The 24,758-nt window shown below is 37.8% G+C and overlaps 9 protein-coding genes across 9 annotated transcripts; 5 read left to right on the forward strand and 4 right to left on the reverse strand.

Annotated features, from left to right (window-relative positions):
• Window positions 1-494: 494 nt before the first annotated feature.
• DFA_11718 (uncharacterized protein) lies at window positions 495-3,139 on the reverse strand (the record flags this gene model as incomplete). Its single annotated transcript, XM_004350614.1, has 5 exons — window positions 495-1,565; window positions 1,635-1,880; window positions 1,955-2,300; window positions 2,387-2,533; window positions 2,595-3,139. The coding sequence occupies 5 exons, from the start codon at window positions 3,137-3,139 to the stop codon at window positions 495-497; spliced, it is 2,355 nt and encodes a 784-aa protein (XP_004350665.1).
• A 535-nt stretch (window positions 3,140-3,674) lies between these two features.
• Window positions 3,675-5,902, forward strand: DFA_11719 (uncharacterized protein; the record flags this gene model as incomplete). The annotated part of the gene is made up of 2 exons (XM_004350615.1): window positions 3,675-4,141; window positions 4,384-5,902. 2 exons carry the CDS (start codon window positions 3,675-3,677, stop codon window positions 5,900-5,902), a joined length of 1,986 nt encoding a protein of 661 aa, XP_004350666.1.
• A 158-nt stretch (window positions 5,903-6,060) lies between these two features.
• On the reverse strand, window positions 6,061-7,428 carry fba (fructose-bisphosphate aldolase; the record flags this gene model as incomplete). The annotated part of the gene is made up of 2 exons (XM_004350616.1): window positions 6,061-7,092; window positions 7,390-7,428. The coding sequence occupies 2 exons, from the start codon at window positions 7,426-7,428 to the stop codon at window positions 6,061-6,063; spliced, it is 1,071 nt and encodes a 356-aa protein (XP_004350667.1).
• Window positions 7,429-8,011: 583 nt separating this feature from the next.
• On the forward strand, window positions 8,012-9,296 carry DFA_11721 (uncharacterized protein; the record flags this gene model as incomplete). Its single annotated transcript, XM_004350617.1, has 3 exons — window positions 8,012-8,453; window positions 8,549-8,981; window positions 9,071-9,296. 3 exons carry the CDS (start codon window positions 8,012-8,014, stop codon window positions 9,294-9,296), a joined length of 1,101 nt encoding a protein of 366 aa, XP_004350668.1.
• Window positions 9,297-9,400: 104 nt separating this feature from the next.
• Window positions 9,401-11,697, reverse strand: DFA_11722 (aldehyde dehydrogenase; the record flags this gene model as incomplete). Its single annotated transcript, XM_004350618.1, has 3 exons — window positions 9,401-10,746; window positions 10,832-11,263; window positions 11,670-11,697. 3 exons carry the CDS (start codon window positions 11,695-11,697, stop codon window positions 9,401-9,403), a joined length of 1,806 nt encoding a protein of 601 aa, XP_004350669.1.
• Window positions 11,698-12,038: 341 nt separating this feature from the next.
• On the forward strand, window positions 12,039-12,989 carry DFA_11723 (sterol desaturase family protein; the record flags this gene model as incomplete). Its single annotated transcript, XM_004350619.1, has 2 exons — window positions 12,039-12,302; window positions 12,387-12,989. The coding sequence occupies 2 exons, from the start codon at window positions 12,039-12,041 to the stop codon at window positions 12,987-12,989; spliced, it is 867 nt and encodes a 288-aa protein (XP_004350670.1).
• A 270-nt stretch (window positions 12,990-13,259) lies between these two features.
• Window positions 13,260-15,238, forward strand: fthS (formate-dihydrofolate ligase; the record flags this gene model as incomplete). Its single annotated transcript, XM_004350620.1, has 2 exons — window positions 13,260-13,619; window positions 13,691-15,238. The coding sequence occupies 2 exons, from the start codon at window positions 13,260-13,262 to the stop codon at window positions 15,236-15,238; spliced, it is 1,908 nt and encodes a 635-aa protein (XP_004350671.1).
• Window positions 15,239-16,669: 1,431 nt separating this feature from the next.
• Window positions 16,670-20,773, forward strand: DFA_11725 (uncharacterized protein; the record flags this gene model as incomplete). The annotated part of the gene is made up of 2 exons (XM_004350621.1): window positions 16,670-18,609; window positions 18,694-20,773. The coding sequence occupies 2 exons, from the start codon at window positions 16,670-16,672 to the stop codon at window positions 20,771-20,773; spliced, it is 4,020 nt and encodes a 1,339-aa protein (XP_004350672.1).
• A 351-nt stretch (window positions 20,774-21,124) lies between these two features.
• manC (alpha-mannosidase) lies at window positions 21,125-24,475 on the reverse strand (the record flags this gene model as incomplete). The annotated part of the gene is made up of 3 exons (XM_004350622.1): window positions 21,125-23,957; window positions 24,068-24,185; window positions 24,265-24,475. The coding sequence occupies 3 exons, from the start codon at window positions 24,473-24,475 to the stop codon at window positions 21,125-21,127; spliced, it is 3,162 nt and encodes a 1,053-aa protein (XP_004350673.1).
• Between the last annotated feature and the right edge of the window lie 283 nt (window positions 24,476-24,758).

A 24,758-nucleotide genomic window follows, 5' to 3' on the forward strand; every position in this document is an offset into this window, starting at 1 on the left:
AATAATGTACATATAAAAAACATAATAATAATAACAATAAAAAAGGTAAAACAAAACAAACAAAAAAAAAGAAGTTTATAAAGAAAAAAAGATCAAAAAAAAAAAGAAAAAAAAAGAAACTATATCATTCAAAAAAGAACAACAATACCAAATAATTAATTATAAACTTCTTCTTGGTTTAAAAAAGCTGGAAATTAGAACCATCAGTTCCTTTTTCCAACCAATTCTCTTCTTTAATTGGAAGATTCTAACACCCACATATTTTCGATTTAAATAATTACCATCAATCCCTATCTATAATATTGGATGGAATTCCACTCTACTTCTTTTAATTACCTTCTTCCTCCACTCATCCTCTTCAAATATATAAATAAAGGATAAATATCATATTCAATAATAATAGTTGTTGATTGATTATTCTCTCTTCGAAAACAAAATTACTCTTTGATCGATTATTATTATTATATTTTTTTTATTATTGTCATTATTAAAGTTTATTGTGCATTATTATTATTGTTATTTGAAGTTGTGCTTGTAGTACTTGTAACAGGAGAATTGTTATTATTGTTATTATTATTATTATTATTATTTTGATTATTATTATTTGTTGGAGTAGGAGATAATTTTAAATCCTTTAAGATTCTATCATAATTTAATTTAAACATTGGGTTTACACCAGCAATGAAACCACTACCAGTTTGGATACTATCTAATCTTCGGAAGAGTTCGCATGTAGCGGCTCGAATATCTTTTGAGGTGTGGAAGAGACCAATGGCCACTGGGAAAAGACCGCCATGGGACTTTGGAAGGTGAGAGAGGAATTCGGTGACTTGTTGCTCGGTTTTGATGGCGTCAAGGAATGATTCATAGATACGGAGCACCTCCTTTTCTTGAAGGTTTTTGCGTTTTCTTAGTTTTCGAATGGAACGAGCTATGCTGTGATCGCGGATTGCGCTGTTTCGCTTGGCAGTCTCACGATCAAACAGATAGGTAGTGTAGGTCTTGGTCTTGGTCCAGAGATCGATACGTGGACGGTTGGCCTCTAGTGCCAACTGACGTGCTTGGTCATCTGGGAACTCTTCCTCGTCGAGTGCCATATCTACAATGTGTTGTGTGTACTCTTGGAACAGCGACTTGATCTTATCCTCGCCGTAGTGTTGTGTGATGCTGTGGTTGACTTCGGCCATAAAATCAGTGTCGTACTGTGCAAACTTGTCGGGAATCTCTGTGACTAGTGCAGGGTTCATCGTGACCTTGCCAGTACCAATATTACACAAAATATCCCACCACTTTGTATGTTCCTCAAACATTGGATTGGTGACACCAGTAATGTAGCCAGGCACCGTCAAAAAGTCGAGATACACCAAATTGGTGTAAGGGAAGCAACGCTCGCGAATACCCTTTAATGGTGGACACACCATACAACACGCTGCCAATACATAATTAGACACTTCACCAGCACTACAATTATGTCCCAAAAATAATATTCTTTTCTGTGATAATATACCATTGAATATTTTCATTACATCATTTCCAAATTTTTGTACCAATGTTATTACTTTATACTATAAAAAAAAAAAAGAGAGATTAGAATATATACATATATATATTTGTTTTGTTTCTTATATTCTTACATCACCAACTTCATCAGGAAACATTGTAATTGGTATATAAACTGGCATTTTGTTGGCAAGATAAGTAATGGTAGTTGAATGATTTTGCTTATTCTTGTCTGGAGATGATCTTAGGATGTGCTTTTGAACATCATTGAGGAATGGTACAGTTGACATGTCTAAGCTATTTAAAGCATGATACAATTCTATTATTACATCAATCGAGGGTGAGTTAAAGTATTTTTGAATACCAAGGATCATAAATGGCTACAAGCAAAAATAAATTGGTGGTGTTAGAATGTTTAATCTTTACTAATACTTTTGTAATAATGAAGATTTACCTTATAAATATGAATAAATGGATGAGTTGTACAAATTGCCAATGATTTAACGACGGCACCTCTACGAACAGATTCATCTTTTTGATTGTTCATAAAATTGAGACAGTAGAGGAAATCCTTGCATTTGGTGTCTTCGTTGATTTCAGCTCCATCTCCACCCTTTTTAGAGGATTCGATAATGGTTCTCTCTTCGGTAATCTCTTTGACCATTCTATTGATATGACTTAAAAAGTTATCTTCGTCTTGCTGTTCAAAGAATCTAACACCCAATGCTGTTCCAGAGTCTGTCAATACACAATCAAATAATGGTTCTAATTGAGTATGTTCCAAATCTATATGTTTTTCACTTTAAAACAAAACAAAACAAAACAAATTAATAAAAGAGGTTAAAGTGATTTAGATTTCCCCCGCCGACCCCTTTTGGGTACATACATCTTTGTAACCAATGAACCATTTTTACCCATTACATTAATCGTATTTCTATAAATTTGAAGGTTTAATTTATCTGGATCCAACATTACCCAACCCTTTGATTCTTCATCTTCTGAAAATTTATAAATAAATGCTTCTATTGAATTGCTATAAAGTAAGGTTGATTAGTTGGTGATATTATTACTATTATTCTTTGTCTCTCTCATACCATAAAGGTTTCTCTGGTTTAGGAGTAGTTTCCTTTTTCTTGTTCTTTGATAAATGACCATCTGGATCTGGTCTGTTGAGGAAGAATACAGTCCAATCGTCATCTCTTTTGTGAGCGCCATCGGGTAACATAAACTCTGCCAAGAGACTTTCATCCTCACCTGTTGGACAAGGATACTGATACTTGACTTTAGATCCGATATCGATATCAAACTCTGCCAATAATATGTACTCTACATTCTTTCTTCTAATTCCACTGTTGGTGTATCCTAAATTACTCAATACAGTGTGTACTCCTCCTCCTCCTCCTACACCTCCATTAGAAGAAGTTGTAGTGGTTGTAGTAGTTGTTGAAGAGGTTGATGTCGAGAGATTAGGTGCACTAGTAGAGGTTGGTGACTTTGGCACACTTCCATTGCTGCTTGTCATCGATGGACTGCCACCTTCATTTAGCGACGAGGTGGAACTAGAGTGTGTCAAGTTGGACGAGGAAGAGGATTGAATATTTATATTCCCTCTTCTTGGTGAATCATTGTTTGTTGACATATTGATATAATATATATATTGTTGTGGTTGGAAACAATCAACTAAAAATGATTGGAAGGTAACTATCCCTTCTTTGATGATTGATTGATTCTGTCAGTCAGACTGTAATACTGATGTTGATAATAATAATAGACAATCTAATGTAGATCTAAAGACTGATTGATAATGATGATGATGATGAAGTAGTCTACCAATGGATTGATCTACTGATAGATAGATAGATATATATAGTACAGAAAAGAAAGAATGAATACAAATACAACAACAATAATAAATAGGTAGTGAGAGATAATAAACAAGATCAAAAAAAAGATGATGGTGTTTTTTAATAAAATATTTGATTTTTTAACAAAAAGTGTGCTTTTTTTTTAATCACAAAAAAGGATGGAGGCAGTCTCAGAGTGGGTTTGTGAGTCTTGACTCGTTTCTTTGATTTGATCATTTCATTCAATTTAAAAGTTAGTTCACTCTATTCACTTTCATTTCACATATAGAATTCATATGCAATATATATATATGTCTAGCTAGAATCAATATGATGATACGATCAACACTATTAAAGGCAACAAATACCTTTGTCAGAAGAAATAGTGCAACAACATCAATAGCATATACCTCTTCATCATCATCATCATCACTATCAAGTTTATCTACATCATCGTCAATACCACCACATTCATTGTTATCAACCATCATTACAAATAAAGGATTATCATCATCATCATCATCATCATCATATGATATATCATATTCATCATCATTTAATAGATCATTTTCAACAGTATCAGTATCATCATTCATTTCAGACAACAATGAAGTTTTAAATTTAGATGAAATGAAAGAAGAAGAACCAGAAGTAGAGGGATGGGCTTATACACCTCCCTATTCAGGTCTAACAACAAGAGAGTTTAGATCATACTTTTTCACTCAATTCATATCAGGTCAAAAGATTTTGGAGGCAAAGTATGTCTATCTATTTATGATCACAACAACGATCAAATAGTATATAATAGCTAACACCATTTGATTGATTATGTTTCTAGATTAATTCAATCAATTACAAATGATAAGGCATTTAGAAAAGAAAAGAATATGTGTTCGATTATGGTTGGTATTCTTGTAAAGCTGAATTGTCAGAGCAAGGAACTCTGGTACGCTCTTGTAAAGATAGCGGGTCATCACAAGCTGACCACTACGCTGCTCTTTATCTTTAATCATTTGGAAGAGAACCATCTTTTGGATAGCAAGAATTGTGGACGTATTTTGCACAGTGTAGCACACGATGCCGATTGTTCGACAAAGATCTTTGAACGAATGACCAAGAATAACATTGAGTTGTCGGCATTGGGCATGCAAGGTGTGTTTACAATGGTGAGAAACGACGCTGTCACAACAGAAGCTTTGTGGAACACCTATTCAGAGCAGATTTTAATGATGCCACCTGGTCATGTGCCAGATATCTACAGAATCATTGTAGGCACCTACTGTCGAGCTGGACTCGAGCAAAAGGCAAAGGATATGATTGAGAACTATGTCGTCCCTACCCGTTCAAAGTTTGCAATCAACCAATCATACTGCGCGCTACTTTCTATGTATCTGCGAAACAACGATATGGAGCAATACAATACACTCATGGCTCGCCTGAAAAAAGAGCTCAGAGGTGTAACATTGGATCGCAGTCTTTTGGTTGATATTGTCGATCATGCCGATCAAAACAAGTTGTATGGCACATTTGTCAACCTTGCCTCTGAGCATCCTGCCTCAACCTATATTATCGCCGACGCAGTCATTCAGCGTTGCCTGAGGGAGCGTGCACCACTCGATATTATCACACGTGTTCTCGACACGATACGCGACACTGATAAAAAGGACCATCTCATCAGAATCATCAACCTTTTGGAAGCTGTCTCGGCAGAAAACCATCCCTATTCACAAGACATCCTACTCGACGTACTCGACCGAGTACCGCTGTCGACCATGTCGGCCACCAACATTGTCGCGTGCATCAAGACTGCTTCCGTGATTGACCGACCCGACCTCATCATCAAAATCGTCAACGAGGCCGTCAAGTCTGAACCCAAGGATTCTCTGTTGACCGCATTTTTGTTGCGTACCGTGTTTGTTTTCTGCTCGGCACAAGATACCACCAGTATTGTCGAGCGGTTCAATATCCAACCCTCCTTGTTCCCAAGACAACTATCAACCCAATTGGTCCTGCCAATCAGCATACAGTCACTCCACTCGAAATTCAACCCTAGCTTGGTCTATATAGACAGAATGCTAAAAGACAGATCCAGCCAAACCAAGGCATCAGTCACAATATCATTGGCCGTTGAAATTGCTCTTTTAAAGAATATGCCCAAAGTAGCCGCAATGTACTATTACAAACTAACGAAACGCAAATGTCAAATCCCAACTCGATGCTACGATTCATTTATCGCCTATCACACCATCCAAAAAAATCAACCCGAGGTTGACAAATGGACCAATCTCAAGAACAAAGATCAAAACCAACTTTCCTCAACTCAAGATTCTTCCATCAACAACAACAATTATCTCTGGGAGGGGTACAGAGTCAAAACACACAAAAAACAACAAGAGCATATAGAACAAAGAAAGAGATACCATGAAAATAGAAAACAATGGGAACTAGAAGAAAAATTATTACAACAACAAAAAGAAAAGGAAAAAGAACAACAACAAGAAAAGGAAAATATTGATACTACTACTACTACGACCACTACTACTAGTTCTAGAACATAATAATAAAATAATGGTTATATTTTGTATATTTCATCCAACACAACAAATGGGAAAAAAAGAAAAGATTACTTATTATTACTTGAGTTAATATTTATTTACTTTTTTTCAATTTTGATTATTATATATTTCCTAAAACTTTGATCTATCTATATCTATGTTTAATATTTGTAATTGGCAACATATAAACTTTCAGAGTTGAGAGCAGTAGCTTCTTCACCTGGGTATTTACCGAGGACGGCGAGAGAGTTACAGAGAGCACGGTGGAGGTAGACCTTACGAGCGGCTTCAAAGTTTTCCTTTTTACCGTTCCAGGTCTTGATGATGGAGGATTGGAGAGCACGACCGTATGAAAAGGAGAGAGCCCATGGACGGTTTGGCTCTTGGTTGATGGCATTGAGGTTGGCAGTGGCTTCGAGCTCGGTTTGACCACCAGAGAGGAAGACGACACCTGGGAGAGCAGGTGGGACGGTACGTTGGAGGGTACGTACTGTGAGGTAGGCTACTTCCTTTGGATCGGCAGCCTTACCGCTTGAACCGGCAAGGACCATGTTTGGCTTGAGGAGAGCACCCTCGAGCAAGACCTTGTGGTCAGAGAGAGCCTTAAAGACGGCGGCCAAAACACGCTCGGTGGCATCGGCAGTGTCTTGAATCGAGTGGCTACCGTCACTCAAGATTTCTGGCTCGACAATTGGCACCAAACCATTCTCTTGGCAGATGGCGGCATAACGGGCGAGTGAGTGGGCAGTCTCGAGGATGGAAAGGTTGCTTGGTTGGTGCTTGGCAACGTCGATCTTGAGGACAGCTCTCCACTTGGCAAAACGAGCACCAGCTTCGTAGTATTTCTTGCAACGCTCACCGAGACCGTCCAAACCTTGGGTGGCAGTCTCGCTGTCAGTCTGTGGAATGTTGACGGTACCCTTGTCAACCTTGATACCGATTTGGATGCCCTTCTTCTTGAGGACTTCGGCAAATGGGGTGCCATTGTCGTCCTTTTGGAAAAGGGTCTCTTCGTAGAGGATAATACCGCCAATGTACTTGGTAATATCGCCGTCAGTGTGGATCAACAAGTCACGGTATTGACGTCTATTTTCTTCAGTGTTTTCCAAATTAATCTTTTGGAAACGGTTTCCAATGGTACCTGTACTTTCATCAGCTGCCAAAATACCTTTACCATTTGCAACAATAGCTTTCTAAAATTAGATACATTAAATTAATTATTATTATAATTAGTCATATGTATTAATGAATGAACGATTCTCTTGTCTGTGTTGGAATAAGATAAATATATGATAGGTTGATTCATATCATATTCCCTTTTCAATCCAATCAAAAGGATCTGATGGTGATGATTGATATTATGATGCTGTAAAACTGTATTTATGACATCTGATTATGATTATGATGAAGATCAACAACCAATCAACAATCACCATCTATCTTCTTCTTCTTCTTCTTCTTCTTCTTTATAGTGTAAACATAGTACTTACAGCAGTAGCAATCAATTCTTCAGTGTATTTGGTGTTCATTTCTGTCTTTATATAATCTTTGTTTTGAAAATAGATAATCAATTTAACTAACAAGGGTGATAGAAAAGGTAGAAGTTCCCAGTCAGGGTGGGAACATCAAAAAAAATGAAAAAAATTAATTTTAATTTAATTTGGCTAACTCTGCGCATTGTTTGAAGCATCTCCGACCTTTGTCCAAAAACGATGATCATATTTATCTATGTCATGTCGACATCCTCATCCCATCTAGATCATCATCATCATTTATAGGCATAAAAATAAATAAATAAATAAATAATAATATTAAATATATGTTCTCTCTCTCTCTCTCTCTCTCTCTTTTTTTTTTCAACAAGAGTTGGGTAAATAGGAACTTCTTGCAACACAGTTTATTCTTCAAACAGAACAGGTGACAATACTTTGTCTTGTCTTGTCTTGTTTTAGTTTGATAATATATTCATTATTAAATGAGGTCACTAAAAACGATCGATAATAATAATATTAGAATCAAGCGAACACCAAATCCACTGGATTTGAACTCCCTCTTTTTTTTTAGCTAGTCATTATTTAACATTCGCAAAAGTAAAGATAGATAGAATATAAGATGAGTTCAAGAAGAAAGGTAGAGGACAGTTATGAAGAGAGTGATGGAGAGGATGAAGAGGACCTATTTAGTGGAGGTGAGGGAGAAGGAGGAGAAGAAGAAGAAGAGGACGATGGAAAGGCAAAGAAGAGAAAGTACAAGTCACCTTCAAAGACAACCACAGAACCCAAATCAAAACCTATACCTCAACTACCATACACTGATAGAATGTTTATATTGTATAATAATAAAAAGAATCAACTAAAACAAGAAAAACAACAATCATCGTCTTCATCATCTTCACCAAATAGTCATAAAGGAAAACATATCATTTCAATACCACATCCAAAGACATTACAAGAATCTAGGTTTATCATAGATTGTGATGCCAACACTCTATTGGAAATTAATAACTTGAATCAGAAACCATCATCGTGGTTGGTAAATGATGGTGTAAGACATGGTATGAATGATAATAATAATAATAATAATAATAATGATACATTGAACTTTGTTGGAATATCTAATGACTAATATTTTTATAATCAATCTATGTAGATGGATCATTATATATTACAACACCATTTGATCCAATGTTTATTATGATTCGATATTTGGAAGATAGAGATGACAAATTTACCAATCTATCATCGATTAAAGAAGAGCCAACCTATGCCAAACTAACACAAAAGGGATTTAAATGGGATGAAGATCAAATCATTATGGTGTGTGATTGGAAGGATCTCATCAACGATCGATTTTATAAACTAAACAAAGATAAACTATTGAAATGGTTGCAGGTCAAAGTCAACACCCTCGTATCCTATCTCAAAATATCAAATATCAACGTATGTGTTGGTGGATCCAACCTAATCATTCAAACCAAATCAAACAAAATCATACCAGAAGAAACTTGGAAAATGATGGCAATCGATTTTATTGGTGAATACCTAAGTGATTCAAATCTATCTTTATTAACAAATTCTTATGGGTAAGTCTAAATAATAATAATGTTAAATAATATTGAATAATATCTCTATATTTACTAACATGTTAACTTATACTTTATCAATTAAAAAGAAATATAACAATTAGATCAATATCAGCAATTATTAATAATTCTACTAGTAGTAATGTGAAAGGAATTGATCCATTAGTTTATAATGCATCAGCAACAGCCTTTTCAACACCAGGTGAATTTAAGTTGGGTGCTCCAGCACCTGCAAAGAAATCGGCAAAAGCAAAAGCATTGTTGGTAGCTCCAAAATCAAATTCAAAGATATCCGACTTTTTTGTAAAGAAATAAATATATAAATAATATATATAAGGCAAGCAAAAAAAGATGGATGATGATTGTGTTTATATTTAAGGATAGATTTATTATTATTAACTTTGTTATTTTCCATAAATTTATAATAATAATTTTGGATTTCTAATGACCTTGGAAGTGAAAGAAATGGTAGCTTTGATCTTGTTAAAGAATCCTCTTTGGTAGATCATAAAGAGGACTTGACGAATGATACCGACGGCAGCTGGGTCGATTGGGTAACGGATCAAACGTGGGACTGGAGTACGGATTGGGAACTTGTCAGTGAGGATGGATACTTCACGAGCGAAACCACGGAGACCTTCTGGACCGTTGAATCTGCCGAAACCAGACTCTTTGCAACCGCCAAATGGAAGATCTTGGATGAGGTAGGATGCGCCATAGTCGTTGATGGTGAGCATACCGGTAGAGATACGACGGCCGATACGCTCGGCACGAGCCAAGTCAGAGGTGAGGATGGAGCATCCCAAACCAAAGACGGTGCCGTTGGCCATACGGACGAGATCCTCTTCAGAGGAGAAACGGACGAGCGAGGCAACTGGACCAAATGTCTCTTCGTTAAAGATGGTCATCTTTTCAGTGACGTTGGCGAGGACGGTTGGCATAAAGAAGTGACCCTTGCTGTAGAGGGGGTTACGCTTGCCACCAGCCATCAACTTGGCGCCTTCCTTGACGGCGGTGTTGACGAGATGCTCGACCTTGTCGACTTGAGCGGGCATGGTCATCGAGCCAAAGTCAAACTGGCCTTCTTCGGGGGGACCCTGGGTACACGAGTTGATCTTTTCGGCCAAAGCCTTGGCAAACTTGTCGTAGATGTTGTCGTGCACAAAGACACGTTCCGAAGAGATACAGTTTTGACCGAGATTGATGAAACAGCCACGTTGCACAATCGCAAGTGCCCAGTCCATGTCAATGTCGTCGTAGACGATCATGGGGTCCTTGCCACCGAGCTCCAAGATGACGGGGGTCAAGTTGTCCGATGCAGCCTTCATGACACGCTTTCCAGTGCCCGGCGACCCGATAAACAAGACCTTGTCGACACCCGAGCGTACAAGAGCCTCTCCCGTCTCGCCCATACCTGGCAACAATTGAATAAGATTTGGGTTGTGTCCACGACGAGCCAACACCTCACGCACCAACTCTTCAAAGAGTATCTTGCTGTGAGTCGACCATTCCGACACCTTGACCAACGCAGCGTTACCCGCAAAAATAGCGGCAGCGGCAGCCGAGATGATACTATGTACTGGATAATTCCATGGAATGATAATACCAATCACACCCATTGGATGGTACTCTAAACGTGCCGACTTGGTTCCCATCAACATTGGAACACGACGGTATTGAGTCTTTAAAGCATCTTCTCCAAAATTAACCAAATATCTAAGTTTTTCACATGATGTTAAAACTTCTCCAAGTGTTGCTTCGAATCCTAAATGATATTAAAAAAACATATGTAAGTAAAAAGTGAAGGGTGATAGTTTGTTTGTTTTGATTGATTTGTGTTTTCAACATACTTGTTTTACCAGTATCTCTCATTGAACTTTCAACAATTTCAGTTTCATTCTTGATAAACATATCGATAAAGTCTTGGAGAACTTGTTTACGCTCTTGGTATGATGTGGTGGCCCATTCAGCTTGTGCGACACGGGCAGCTTCGAGACACTTTTTGACTTCCTCTGGTTTGAGTGCGTTGACGACACCCATCGACTTGCCGGTGGCAGGATTGACACAATCAATCTTGGCACCGGTACCCTTGGAGGCGGGCGACACACCAACCTCACGGGCTGGACGCTTCACAACCTTTGGTGATGACACTAGTCTGTAGAGAACGACCAAGACGATGAGACCCACCAATGCAGTGAGCAACAAAGAAGCATTCTCGACACCACCTGTATAGCTGGTGAGTGTGATTCCAACCTTGTTGGAAATATACGTATCGATAGTGACTACTAATGTTTGAACTTCTTTGATCATGATGAGTTGGATGATGATGATGTTTAGGTAATTAACTACAAACTGTGTTGATCTAATCTATACTTCACAATCACTTTTCTTGGGACAGAAGAACTAAAAAAAAAAGCCAAAAAAAAAAACTAAAAAAAAAAATATCCAAAAAGACGAGGCTCGCTCAACTCGAACGATGGGTGTGTCGCCTCTACACACCAGCTCCCTCTGCATCATCATCAATAGGCAGTAACCAAACCAAACAACAACAAAGTTAGAATTGCAGTTTATAGAAGTATAAGCACAGATCATCATCATCCCATCCGCCTATCTATCTTTACAGTCAGAGGCGTGCAGTTCAACAACAACAGAATAGGCTTCTTTAGAAGGTGAACGACTCAAACAAACAGACAGCAAATTTATGATCATCGATCATAATATTTTATTTAAATAATATATTTTTAAAATGTAAGCAAGTCCCTCACTCTCTTGCGATCACAACAAAAAGGACGCGGCAAGCGCTTGCCCCATTATCATCATTTCATTTTTTTATTATTTCATTCATTGTTATACTTACACATACATCTATCTATTATTATTATTACTTCTAGCTTCACACAAATCGCGATTATTATTTTAAAAGGTTAATTTTTCTTTTTCTTGCCTTTTATCAATATCAACAAACAAACAAACAAAGCTTAATTTAATAATAGTAATATATATATAGTAGTAGTAATAGTAGAAACGAGTGTACAATTAATATCAAGTAAAAAAAAAATGAACAAAACAACAGCCACCTTTAATCTTTCAAAGTTTGTTTCACTTTTCAAGTCATCACAAGACTATAGTATCGCCAATGCCGATCCACCACCATCCACAGCCGTTGAATATGGATGGTTATGGATTCTTGAAAACTATGGCGAATTTGGTCTCTTTTTAATCTTTTATGGTCTCATGGCTGTCTTGTATGCAGTCGGTGGTTATGTCTTTTATCTCTTTGATAAATATAAATTATTCCGTTCAAGAAAGATTCAAGTCAAGGTAATTAACACACATATAATAATAATAATAATAATATAAAACATAAATGAATATTAATATTATTTTTCTATTTCTCTATTTTAGAAATACCCAAGTGAATCAGATATTAAAAGATGTCTAAATAATTTAATTACCAATTATATTTTGGTGATTTTACCAATTGGTATCGTTTCCTTCCCATTCTCTAAAGTATTGGGTATGTCACACTCGATTCCAACCGTTTGGAGATTCTTGTTTGACATTTTACTCTGTTTGATCGGTGAAGACTTTTTCCACTATTGGATGCACAGATTCTTCCACACCCCATGGTTCTACAAGAATATCCATAAAGAGCATCACTACTACTCTGCTCCATTTGGTTTCACTGCCTCGTACGCCCACCCCATCGAAGTCATCTTTTTGGGTATTGCCACTTTTGCTCCAGCCATGATCTTGCGTCCCAACTACATCACCTTTTACTCGTGGTTCATCATCCGTCAACTCGACGCTGTCCTAACCCATTCCGGTTACGATATCGAATTGTTCCCATTCAACTTGTTGCCATACTATGGTGGTGTCTCTTTCCACGACTATCATCACAAGGAATTCACTTGCAACTATGGTAGTCGTTTCACTTGGTTGGACAAGTTACTTGGTACCTACAAAGAACCTGTCATCAAACCTGAAAACCCTAAAAAATCTGAATAAACCTTAAAAACCCTTTAATAATACTTTTAATTTAAAAGTATTATTCATTCCGAAATAATAATAATATCTCTCTCTCTCTCTCTTTGCTGATGTTGATGATTCATCATTATACACTTTTTGGGAACAAGCAAAAATTCAATTTCAAACGACATAGTGGGTGGTGTGATGATTAGTTAATATCATACATCTTTCTCTTCAACATCATTCATATTCATATTCATCATTCATATTAAGATATCTTAGGATAGAATAGATAGATAGAATAGATAAATGTCAACATTTCAATACCCAAAATTAGATTTAAAGACACCTGTACCATCAGATATAGATATTGCATCAGATGCAGTACCATTACCAGTGTCGGTGATTGCAAGTGAAGCAGGAATCAATCAAGATGAATTAGATCTATACGGGAAATACAAAGCAAAGGTACATCTATCGGTACTCGATCGTCTTGCTGATCGTCCCAATGGAAAATATGTAGTCGTTACAGGTATCACTCCAACACCTCTTGGTGAAGGTAAATCTACTACTACTATTGGTCTATGTCAAGCTTTAGGTGCTCATCTAAAGAAACGTGTATTCTCTTGTGTTCGTCAACCTTCTCAAGGTCCAACTTTTGGTATAAAGGTAAGACAGAGCATATATTGGAGTATTAGATTAGATTAGATTGTCTAATTTATGTTATGTTTTTTTTGTAGGGAGGAGCAGCAGGTGGAGGATATTCTCAAGTTATTCCAATGGAAGAATTCAATTTACATTTAACTGGTGATATTCATGCTATTACTGCTGCCAATAATTTGTTGGCTGCTGCTATTGATGCTAGAATATTGCATGAATCAACTCAAACTGATGAACAACTCTTTAACCGTTTGTGTCCAGTTGCAAAGGATGGATCGAGACGTTTTGCACCAGTCATGTTGAGACGTCTTGCCAAACTTGGTATTAGCAAGACTGACCCATCGGAATTGAGTGCAGAGGAGGTGTCTAGTTTTGTACGTCTTGATATTGACCCATCACTCGTCACTTGGAATCGTGTGCTCGATACCAATGATCGTTTCTTGCGTGGTATTACTATTGGACAGGGTAAAGAGGAAGCTAGATTTACACGTTCGACACAGTTTGATATTGCCGTTGCATCAGAGATTATGGCTGTTTTGGCGCTGGCCACTTCATTGGCTGATATGCGTGAACGTTTGGGTCGTATGGTGATTGGTACTAGTCGTAAGGGTGTGCCCGTGTCGGCCGATGATATCGGTGCTGGTGGCGCATTGACAGTGTTGATGAAAGATGCTATCATGCCAACCCTCATGCAAACACTCGAAGGCACACCTGTACTAGTGCACGCCGGTCCATTTGCTAATATTGCACATGGAAACAGCTCGATTATAGCCGACCAGATCGCACTCAAGTTGGCTGGCGCAGACGGCTATGTCGTCACGGAGGCTGGCTTTGGCGCAGACATTGGTGCCGAGAAATTCTTTGACATCAAGTGTCGTGAGAGTGGGTTGATTCCAAACGTCGCCGTGATTGTCGCGACCATACGTGCCCTCAAAATGCACGGTGGCGGCCCCAAGGTCACGGCCGGTGCCCCACTCGACAAGGCATACACGTCAGAGAACCTCGAGTTGTTGTCGGCCGGCACCGACAACTTGCTCAAGCATATCAGCAATCTCGGCAAGTTTGGGGTGCAGGTGGTCGTCGCACTCAACCGTTTCTCGTCTGACTCAAACGCCGAGATCGAGCTGGTTCTCGGCCGTGCCAAGGCCGTCGGCGCCCGCGCATCCGTCATGTGCAACCATTGGGCCGAGGGTGGCCAAGGCGCCGTCGAGCTGGCCAACGCCGTCGTCGAAGCATGCTCGGTCGAGCCCAACTTCAAGTACCTCTATCCGCTGGACCTCTCCATCAAAGAAAAAATAGAAACCATTGCCAAGGAAATCTACGGCGCCGACAGCGTCGAGTATCTTCCAGAGGCTGAAAAGAAAATTGCGCTCTACACGGAACAGGGCTTTTCCAAGTTGCCAATATGCATGGCCAAGACACATCTCTCACTTTCCTCAGACCCAGAGAAAAAGGGTGTTCCCAAAGGCTTTGTATTGCCCATCAGAGACGTGCGTGCCTCTATAGGTGCAGGCTTTATCTACCCTCTTGTCGGTACAATGAGCACCATCCCGGGGCTCCCAACCAGACCATGCTTCTATGAAATAGATATTGACCTCAAAACGGGCAAGGTCATTGGTCTCAGTTAAGCTAAATTTAGATTCAATTGACCAAAAGAAAAGAGGAGAAAGGGAGCTTGCTTGATAATCCTCTCTTCGTCGTATCACTACACATTGATTGAAAAATAAATAAAAATCTACACCTAATCTCAACACAAACGATTCATGTCCCCAAGAAGCTATCACCTCACCAACAACAACAACAACTATACGACTTGTTTTGTGTTTCGTGATTGGGACCTAACTCACGTCACAACAAAAAAGAAGCTTCTTGAAATGGGAAGCAAAGCATATATGTGGTGTGTTTAAATAAATAAATCTTCACACAATACACAATCTTTTCTTTTGATATTATAGACATAATTGAGCGCGAATGGGCGCAAAACTCAGAGTGGCAGATCGCTGTTAATTGGACAATGTCCCTCGCAAACCGTCTGATGTTCATTTTAATCATTGTGTTTGGATGATTTAAAAAAATAGTTGAGCGCCAACCGTCTCAAGCCCATACTTTGTCACTTCTCCATCAATAAGCACGCGGACACCTGAAGGCTCAATAAACTACTACCCCCAATCACATCGGTCTCGGTCTATGCACACCCCCTCACGCTCAATATAGGTCCCATCCACAACACAACACAGTCAACTTTATAACAATCAATCAACATTCTAATCTGCAATCTCGCAACATCGCACCCCTCGCCATCCATCCTACCCGCCCTTCTTTCCAAACACATTTAAATAATAGAGAGAGAGAGAGAGAGAAAGTAGTACTTTCGAGAGGCCAACCCCACCACCCCACCCTACCTACCCACCCACTCATCATTGTTGTCTCTCTAACCAGTAGTAGCAGCAGCATCAGCAGCAGTAGCAGAAAGGATCTATAGATACCATTTTTAAATCACATCCACACACATCACATACATACACACAGATATAGACACATATATATTATAATATAAAGATATTTAAATAATATTATTATTTGTTGTCCTAGCTTCTTGTCATTATTATTATTAATAATAATAATACTATTATTTTAATCTGATCATATAATTTCATTTCAATTAAATTCTATCTATCTATTTTAGGCAAACCGCCTTTTTAAAATCAACAACCACACCCACACCCATCATCTTTAACATCTTCCACTACATTTTTTTTGAACCCTACCTACAACCCTATAGTAGCCCGTCATCATCACCCAACTCCGCTCATCATTACTTCTACACCAACACAATATACGTATCACATCTCAAGAGAGAGCATTAGTATGTGTTCTTAAGGTCAATGTATGTGCAAACAATACTAGTGTACCATTACTGTTCAACCATCATTTTAGGATCATTGATCATTAATCATTAATATTACTAGCCTTGCAAAGAAGAAGAAGAAGAAGAAGAAGAAAGCATTGAAAAAAAAGAAGGAGGGAGGTCAGTCAGGTGAGAGACAGATAAAGAGAAAATGAATAGAGAGGTGTTGACTGTTGGAGAACATAGAATCATAGTAAATAATCCAAAGTTAAATAAAATAAAATCATCATCTTCATCTTCTGCAACAACATCAACATCAACAACAACAACAACAACCACAACAACATCACCCTTTTATCAACAACCACCCCAACAACAACAACAACCAAATCAACCAAATCAACCAAATCAACCAAATCAACAACCAACCAATAATAATAATAATCAACAAAATCAACAAAATGAAATACTTTACCGTGACGAAAATATCAAAGTGGAAAAGGTAAAGGGCGTATCCAATCTCTATGAAACCTGTTCCAAAATCAATTATAATCAACAATTGTATCCGTTGGAGGAAAAGGTATGGGAGTATATAGAGGAGGCAGACGTTGGCGACTTTTATTGCGCTGGGTCACTCGAGGCAAAGGTGCTTCCAGTCATCACGGTTGCCGGTTTTGGAGACTTGAAATTACCCATACATTCTCAAGATATTGGTCCACTCATGGATGTTTGTCAATTGGTGAGAAGTTATGGTGTCGGAACAAAGACGATTACAGACACCAAGAAACACAAGGTCTACGTCATCGAGAAATCAAAGTTCACCGTCAAAGGATCACCTGGATGGGATCACTTTCTCAGTAATAATCTGGCCTATACAGTTGCAAAGTATATGGGTCTGGTTAATCCCGATGCCACATCATCATCATCATCATCTGGAACTGCATCGGCGCCACCATACAAACTACCCAAGATTGCACCGATAGAACTTCATCTTCACAGTATGTTGGTATACGATAAACGTTCAAACTTTGATATTGCCCATCGAAGTACACCCAAAGAGGAGAATATGATTGGATCATTAATCATATCGTTGCCATCGCAGCATGAGGGTGGATCGATTAGCGTCGAGCACAAAGAGTGTAGAGTTACAACCAGTTTTCAATCACATGCCAAAAATCAAATGCGTTTCATTGCATACTATACAGACTGCAAAAAAAGAATTGAATCATTGTCACGTGGAATGAATATCTGTCTCTATTATAATATTGTTTCAAAAACTCCACTTCAAAAACATCCATTCTCTCCTCCACCTCCACAACAACATCAAACTCAACAACAAACACAGCCTCAACAAACTCAAACACAGCCTCAACCACAAACACAACCACAACAATCACAACAATCACAACAAATTGTTCAACCTCAAATTCAACCATTACAAACCCAACAAGAACAAACGCAAACGCAACAACAACAACAACAACAACAAGAAGAAACGGAACAACATATCTTGACACCACCAACATCACCACTTGCAAGACAAAGTTCCGATCTTTCAACATTATCATCATATACGACCAAATCTCATTCTAGTATTTTCGCTTTATCTAGTCCTCATCCATCCTATTTATCATCTGGTTCATCGGCCCTTTCGACTTCGTCAATGGGCCAGGCTTCAAGTATTGCATCCCCACTTGGCCAAGCTATGGCTACTCCACTTGCCCAAACCTTGGGTATTGGATCACCAACTAAAAATACCAGCTCTCCCATTCATATCAATTTCATCGACGATCCAAACAATAACAACAATAACAATAATAGAAATTATAAGAAATTGGCACAGTTGGCACAAAAGATTAGAGATATTTTTGATTATCACAATCAAGATCAAATATCAGACACTGTAAATGAACATGGAAAAAGAAAAATACAAGTTGCTTCAATTGGAATGAGACAACAATTGGCACCAGGCTATTATGAAAATCTATCACGTTTAGTATTTTCATTCGAACATTTATATTCTCCAAATACTCTTAGTCTCTACACACTCAAAGGAAATGATTTATTGGTGGTCAATTCAATTATTCGAGCCCATAAATTAAATCCTTCCATTCAAATTTTAATTACTTTTGGTTTTATTCAAATTAATATGTATGTAAAAACAAAGAGAAGCAGTTTATACTATACTATAAATAGAGTCCAATATTAACTGATGATTCTATTTATTTTGTTTAGAGAGGAAGGTTTTGAAAATTGTTATCTTGGAGATAGAATATTTAATGGAGAGTTTAGTTATCGTCTATCAAATATTTTCGATATATTTACCAATGAACGATTCAATTTCAAAACTCTAAAGATGTCACCTACCAATGAATTGGTTCCAGGTGAAGGATTGGTTGGTGCCACTCTTACACCAATCGAAGACGAAGAACCTATAGATCAGGCCATTTCCAACGAAGATGAGATATTTTCAAGAGCAGCTCTCATTGTTTGGGATTTACACGGCCGAAATCCATACTATCTTCGAAAGATGCCCCATGCCATTAAAATCCTCAAGAGTCGTATCCAGGGTGACACCAATCCATTGTTCTTTTTCAATGAAATGGACACTATTCTCGAACACTACTACCTCACTTGGGGTGAAAGAGATGTCACTAGTATCAAAGAGATATTTGGGTTGATGTGTGACCTATCTACACTCGTTTTGGAGCAAGACAATGGTGCTGCCAATAGAAAGCTGATTGTTGCCAACAATGACAATCGCATTCGACGATTTTTTCAAAGATTCCTTTACTGCATCAAGCATGATTATCGCCCCGAGCTCAACAATTATATGGCTCGATTTGCTCGCATCTGTGGTCATGACACATTTTTGACACTCATGATCGATGGATGGTTCAACATCATCGAGGTAAAAGGATTTGTAAACAACTGCAACGTACTTGAAATTCTTTGCAATCTTTGCGAGTTGGAGGCAAACAACCAAGAATCCTCAATGTTTGTTAGATCCTACTATGACAAGTTTTTGGTTCAATGGGTTGGGGCCATGATTGACACGTTTGTTTCTACGTGTCCCATTTGCTTCAAGGGTAATCCTCCCGTTCAACCTATTTTTGGCAGTGGCATCACTGGTAGCATCAGTGGACCTAGTCCACCCAGTGGACGTCCTCAACAGCAGCCATTGCAAAAGTGTCCTCATGTCGGTCCAAGATTAGAGGAGCTAGTTGCTTTGGTCAACATCATTGGTCGTTATCCAATCTTTTCAAGTCATCAACATTCCTTTTATCAGGCAATAGGAAATATTATGACAAACAATCTAGATCCCGAGAACCCATACGCAACCAATGGGATCTATAGGCTTTGGCTCACTGGCAAACCATTGGTGGATGACGAAACTTTGGAGCGTATTTTTACAGAGTGCCTATCCGCCCAATCCAGTTCCCATTTTTATGCATCTATTGCCTCGATCGAGCAAGTTCAAGAGCAAGTCGAATATCTACAAACCTGTTGGAACTACTACTATGCCAATGGAAATCCAGGCAAGTTTGTACAACTTGAATTGGCTCTTGGTCACTTTGAAAATTGGATATCCTATGTCATCTCGAAACTAGTGACCACCAAAGACCCAAAAGTTGTTACGACCTATGGATCTAAACTCACAACCTATATCACTCCGCCACCTGAAACCAAACAACAAAAACTTGTTTGCGAGGCCGTTGCTTCATTTTTCAATCATGCCCTCAAGAATGACAATCTCATCCCTTCACCGTACGGTCCAGCACCACCTACCAATCATCGAAATCTTGGTCAATGTGTTGTCAATGTTTTCCTAAATATTGAAATTGTCAACAAATACGAGTACTACCCATTCATATACTACCAAATTGCCAAAAAATTGGTCAAAGAACATACACTTTTGACAATGCATGGTGAAGGTGGATTCCTCATCTTTGTTGAATCTGGTCTAAACATTTTACGAGAGGCTCAGGCTTCCATCATATTGCCTCCAAAAGGTTCTATCGTTTGGCCACCATCTTGTGGAATCACATGTATATGCAATGACTGTCAAAGATTGAAATTGTTCCTCAAAACCAATCAAACAAAGTACACACTTCGTGGTTCCGCCACCAATAGACATCACATTGAGCAATACCTCAGCAAATTCTTTTTAAATTCAGAAACCGAAGGAAAAAAGGCACCATACCTTTTAATCATTACAAAATCATTGGATGCTTTGAACAAAGAATGGGAAAAATATGAAAAACTCTTAAAATATATCTCTGTTTTGGAAAGTTATTTATATCGTTCAAAATAATCAAAATAACTCAAAATCAAATCAAAATAATAATAATAATAATAACAACAACAATACTAGTAGTAATAATAATATTTAATGAATTAGATTAATCGTTGCCAACATATAACCACAATCAAATACACTTGTGTTTGAAACCTCCCCCAACTATTTATTTCATATGGAAAAGATGCGAGCAACTAAACAAAAAATATATAATAACTTATTTGGTTTCTCCTCTTATCCACAAGGCTTAGCCATTCACCTAATAGCGGTGTTTGGGACAATATAATATAATAAAACAAATGTAATTTAAATAAATAAATAAAACATATCTTTTACTTTACAAAAAATAATAATATATGATCTTTTTTATTGATTGATTTTAAATAAGTGGATATCATCTTGATCCTTTTGACTTTCAAAATCCATTATAAAGGTTTTAATTTCAATTGGGTTTAATGTTACAACTAATGGTAGATTGACTTGATTTTCAATGATAGCATTTCCACTTGCTGTGGTTTCATCGACTTGAGAAATATTGAATTGATTAAAGATTGATGAGACTGAAATGGTTGATGGTTGGGAATATTTACTATTTTGACCGACTTCATAGATGTTTACTAATCGTAATAATATCGATGGATTGTCTAACCATTGACGTGTAAGTGTCAAGAGATGAAGATTGGCTGGGAATTGTTGCCCTGCATCAAGTGGTTGGAAAAAGACTTTGTGATTGTCGGCATAATCTTGGATGGTCTTTGATTCATCGAGTTGTGCAAACATTGGGAGCAATGGATTTTCATGAACCAAAGAATGTGGTGTACGAATGAGTTCACAACTAGACTTTTCTCCAAAAAGAATACGATGTGAGAATGTTACGGTGCTCGTATCATCCATGTCTTGGCCAGTTGCAGGTTCTGTAAAATTGTCACGGCGAATCAGTAACACTTCGAGTGACCCAGGAGCTTGACTACTTGATGCCATACTCTGGCGATTGAGAATGACCAATTCATTTTGGGAATCTTGTATCATTGCCATATTGATCGATGGATAGTAGTTGCCCGCAATCATACTCCATGGTGTGGTGTCATTAAACTTGGTTCCATACTCTCGCTTCATTGCCTCTAGTCCGTTGTTAGAGTAAAAAGTACGGCCATTGTTTACAGAAGTGTTTGATCGCATTGAAATCTCCTTGTTCCATCCTACTGCCACTGTATTTTCTACCAAAAAGTATTGTGACTCTTGAGCACCCGATCCAGAGTTGAGAGTAGTTTCATTAAAAACAGTATAGACTTGGCTTGCATTATTACTATAGACAATGGTGACTTGTTGGACGAGTGGACCTTCGGTTAGATACACTTGTGGAGAGGTAGCGGCGAGTGGAATTGGATTATACGGTCGGAATTCATAGACATCATCATCCAATGCATAATATTCAATCAATTGTTGACTCAATGGCAATGTAATACCTTGAACCAAATCTTGATATCCAACCAATTCCATTATACCATTGTTTTTCTTGTTGGCTTGGAATTCAAGATTAAACAAATTATTACCAATTGTCAACATTGAAAAAGTTACCTTTTCACTGACAGATCTTTGAGAAATGATAATATCTTGAATGGGTTTGTTGGGACCACCGAGTAGGGAAGATATTCTTAATTTATCTTCATGGGTCAATGTGTCTTGAGTAAGATCACCTACTGCAACAATAAAATAGGACGAGATACCAATTGCAGCAACATTGACTTGGAAATAAAGGGTCCATTGTTTGGAGGCGATATTTTGAACTGTTTGTGATGGTACTGGGTTTTGATCGTAATCAAAGACTGCATAGTTTTGTTGACCAGCTTGAATCGGTAGATATTCTACACGACTCCAAGCCAAACTGTTGGTGACAGAGATAACCAATATTTGTCCATCCTTTAGGTCTGCCACAAGTTGACTCGAAGCATTGTAGCCCTGTTCAACACTTTTATCGGCCATGATCTGACCAACCACTTGAGGAAGCATATCGAGTGTATCATTTTGAGCTTGATACAGCATTTCCATATAATTGGCACGAACAGCTGTTCTTGCTGTGCCAGGGATGGCATCGTGGTGGGTCAAGATACTACTAATGTTTCGGTGTTGATTCAAAACTTGGTAACATTGATATTCGTTGATAATATTATGACGCGCATCGTAAACAGATGTGCCCAACGAGAATAGGACCTCTGCCGATCTGAGTAGACTGTCTGATTGACGAATCGATTGTTTGAGAAGAGGCATACTCGAATAGTATCCTGACCAATACTCTACACAGGTTCCATACTGTTGATAGTAGGAAGTGACACAGTTGGTCACAGTGTAAAAGTCTTGTCCATGGTTGATTGGGAACTCGTTTGGCGTTGTCGAAGAATCCACTGCTTCAAAGTACTCGGAAGCTGTGGAATACTGGATCGTCACACCATACGACGAGTTGGCATTGATATATTCTATCAATTTATCCATATTATCAAACATGATGGCAGCATCTTGGTATCTAAAATCATTGCCAAATGGCAACAATAGATTGTTGTGTCTGTAGTATCCGGCTCTTGTGCGAATAATCTCTACAAGAACTTCGGCACGTTCGGCAATATTGGTGTCATTGATGGTTGGATTCCCAGAGCCACCTGCTTCGAAATCGAAACCAGTACAATAGCCATTGGCAGGATCGGTTATATTTGGCCAACAGTTTTGTGGTGGATTGTAATGGTTGTCGAGGATATGGGCAAAGATTGAAAAGTCTGATTCATAGGCATCATAGTTTGGCGAAGGATACCACACAAACTCAAACGACCGATTGGTGATCAATCCACCCGATCCTTCAATAGTAAAGAGAGCAGTGGTTTCCATATCGTAGAAATGTTTGGTTCTGTCGTCCACTCTATTCAAAACATGGTATTTAAACCCCATCAACTTGAACAACTGTGCGGTCATTGTAGACGGACCAAATGGATCGATCTGCCACCCCACAACCGGTGTAACGCCAAACGTTGACAATAAGAATTGATGGCCCATAGTATTTTGATTTAAAATGGCTTGATAATGTGTCAATGCCTCATCATTCATTGCATACCCTCCACCAACAAATTCCAATTGTCCATTCTGAACCAATTGTCTTACAGTAGCTTGCATCATCGATGTTTGATCATTCCACCATCTTTCAAAATATACACTAAATAATAATAATAATAATAATAATAATAATAAACATTAATATGAATGTATCTATTCTATCTATCTATCTAGCTATCAATCTATTTGTTCAAAAATATTTAAACCTACATTTCAGCCCAAACAAATCTCTTTGATTGATCTTTAATCAAATAAGGCATAACGTTTGATAGAATATGAGTTACATTCTCTTGATAGTAATTGTTATATGTTTCAATCCATCCAACATCTATAAACAAATCAAATCAAATCAAAAAAGTTAGCATTGTTCACCAACATGATCATATCATAATTATGTTAAAACTTACCACAATGAGAATGGGCAATTAAATAGACATTTATATTATCATCATTTGAATTGTAAGATTGTTGTTGTTGTTGTTGTTGTTGTTGTTGTTGTTGTTGTTGTTGATTATTGATACCTATATTATTATGTTTAGCATCAACAACATCTGTTTGTGTACAAATTGATAAAAGAATAAAAATTAAAAAGATTAAAGGTTTGATCTTCATCCCCATCTTTCCAATCTTTGTTTTTCTCTTTGTTATAATACAATAAAATATTAAAACAAATAATAATAATAATTTTAATAAATAAAGAGTTATGAGAACATGTCAAACAACCAACTCATCTAAATTAAGCTTAATGCATCGGAAATTTACCCACACCAACTTCAAGTGATGGGGTTTACTTTAGTAAAAAAAATTAATGTGGAGATATTATTAAATCCTTTTTTTTCTTTTGGTTTGGTTCGATTTTATTGAAATAAATAAGGGTGGATTGGTATAGCTTTAGCTTTAG

The sequence above is a fragment of the Cavenderia fasciculata genome (assembly GCF_000203815.1).
Source record: "Cavenderia fasciculata unplaced genomic scaffold Scf_EUAJFUG02HR96I-5, whole genome shotgun sequence".
NCBI classification, from domain to species: Eukaryota; Evosea; class Eumycetozoa; order Acytosteliales; family Cavenderiaceae; genus Cavenderia; species Cavenderia fasciculata.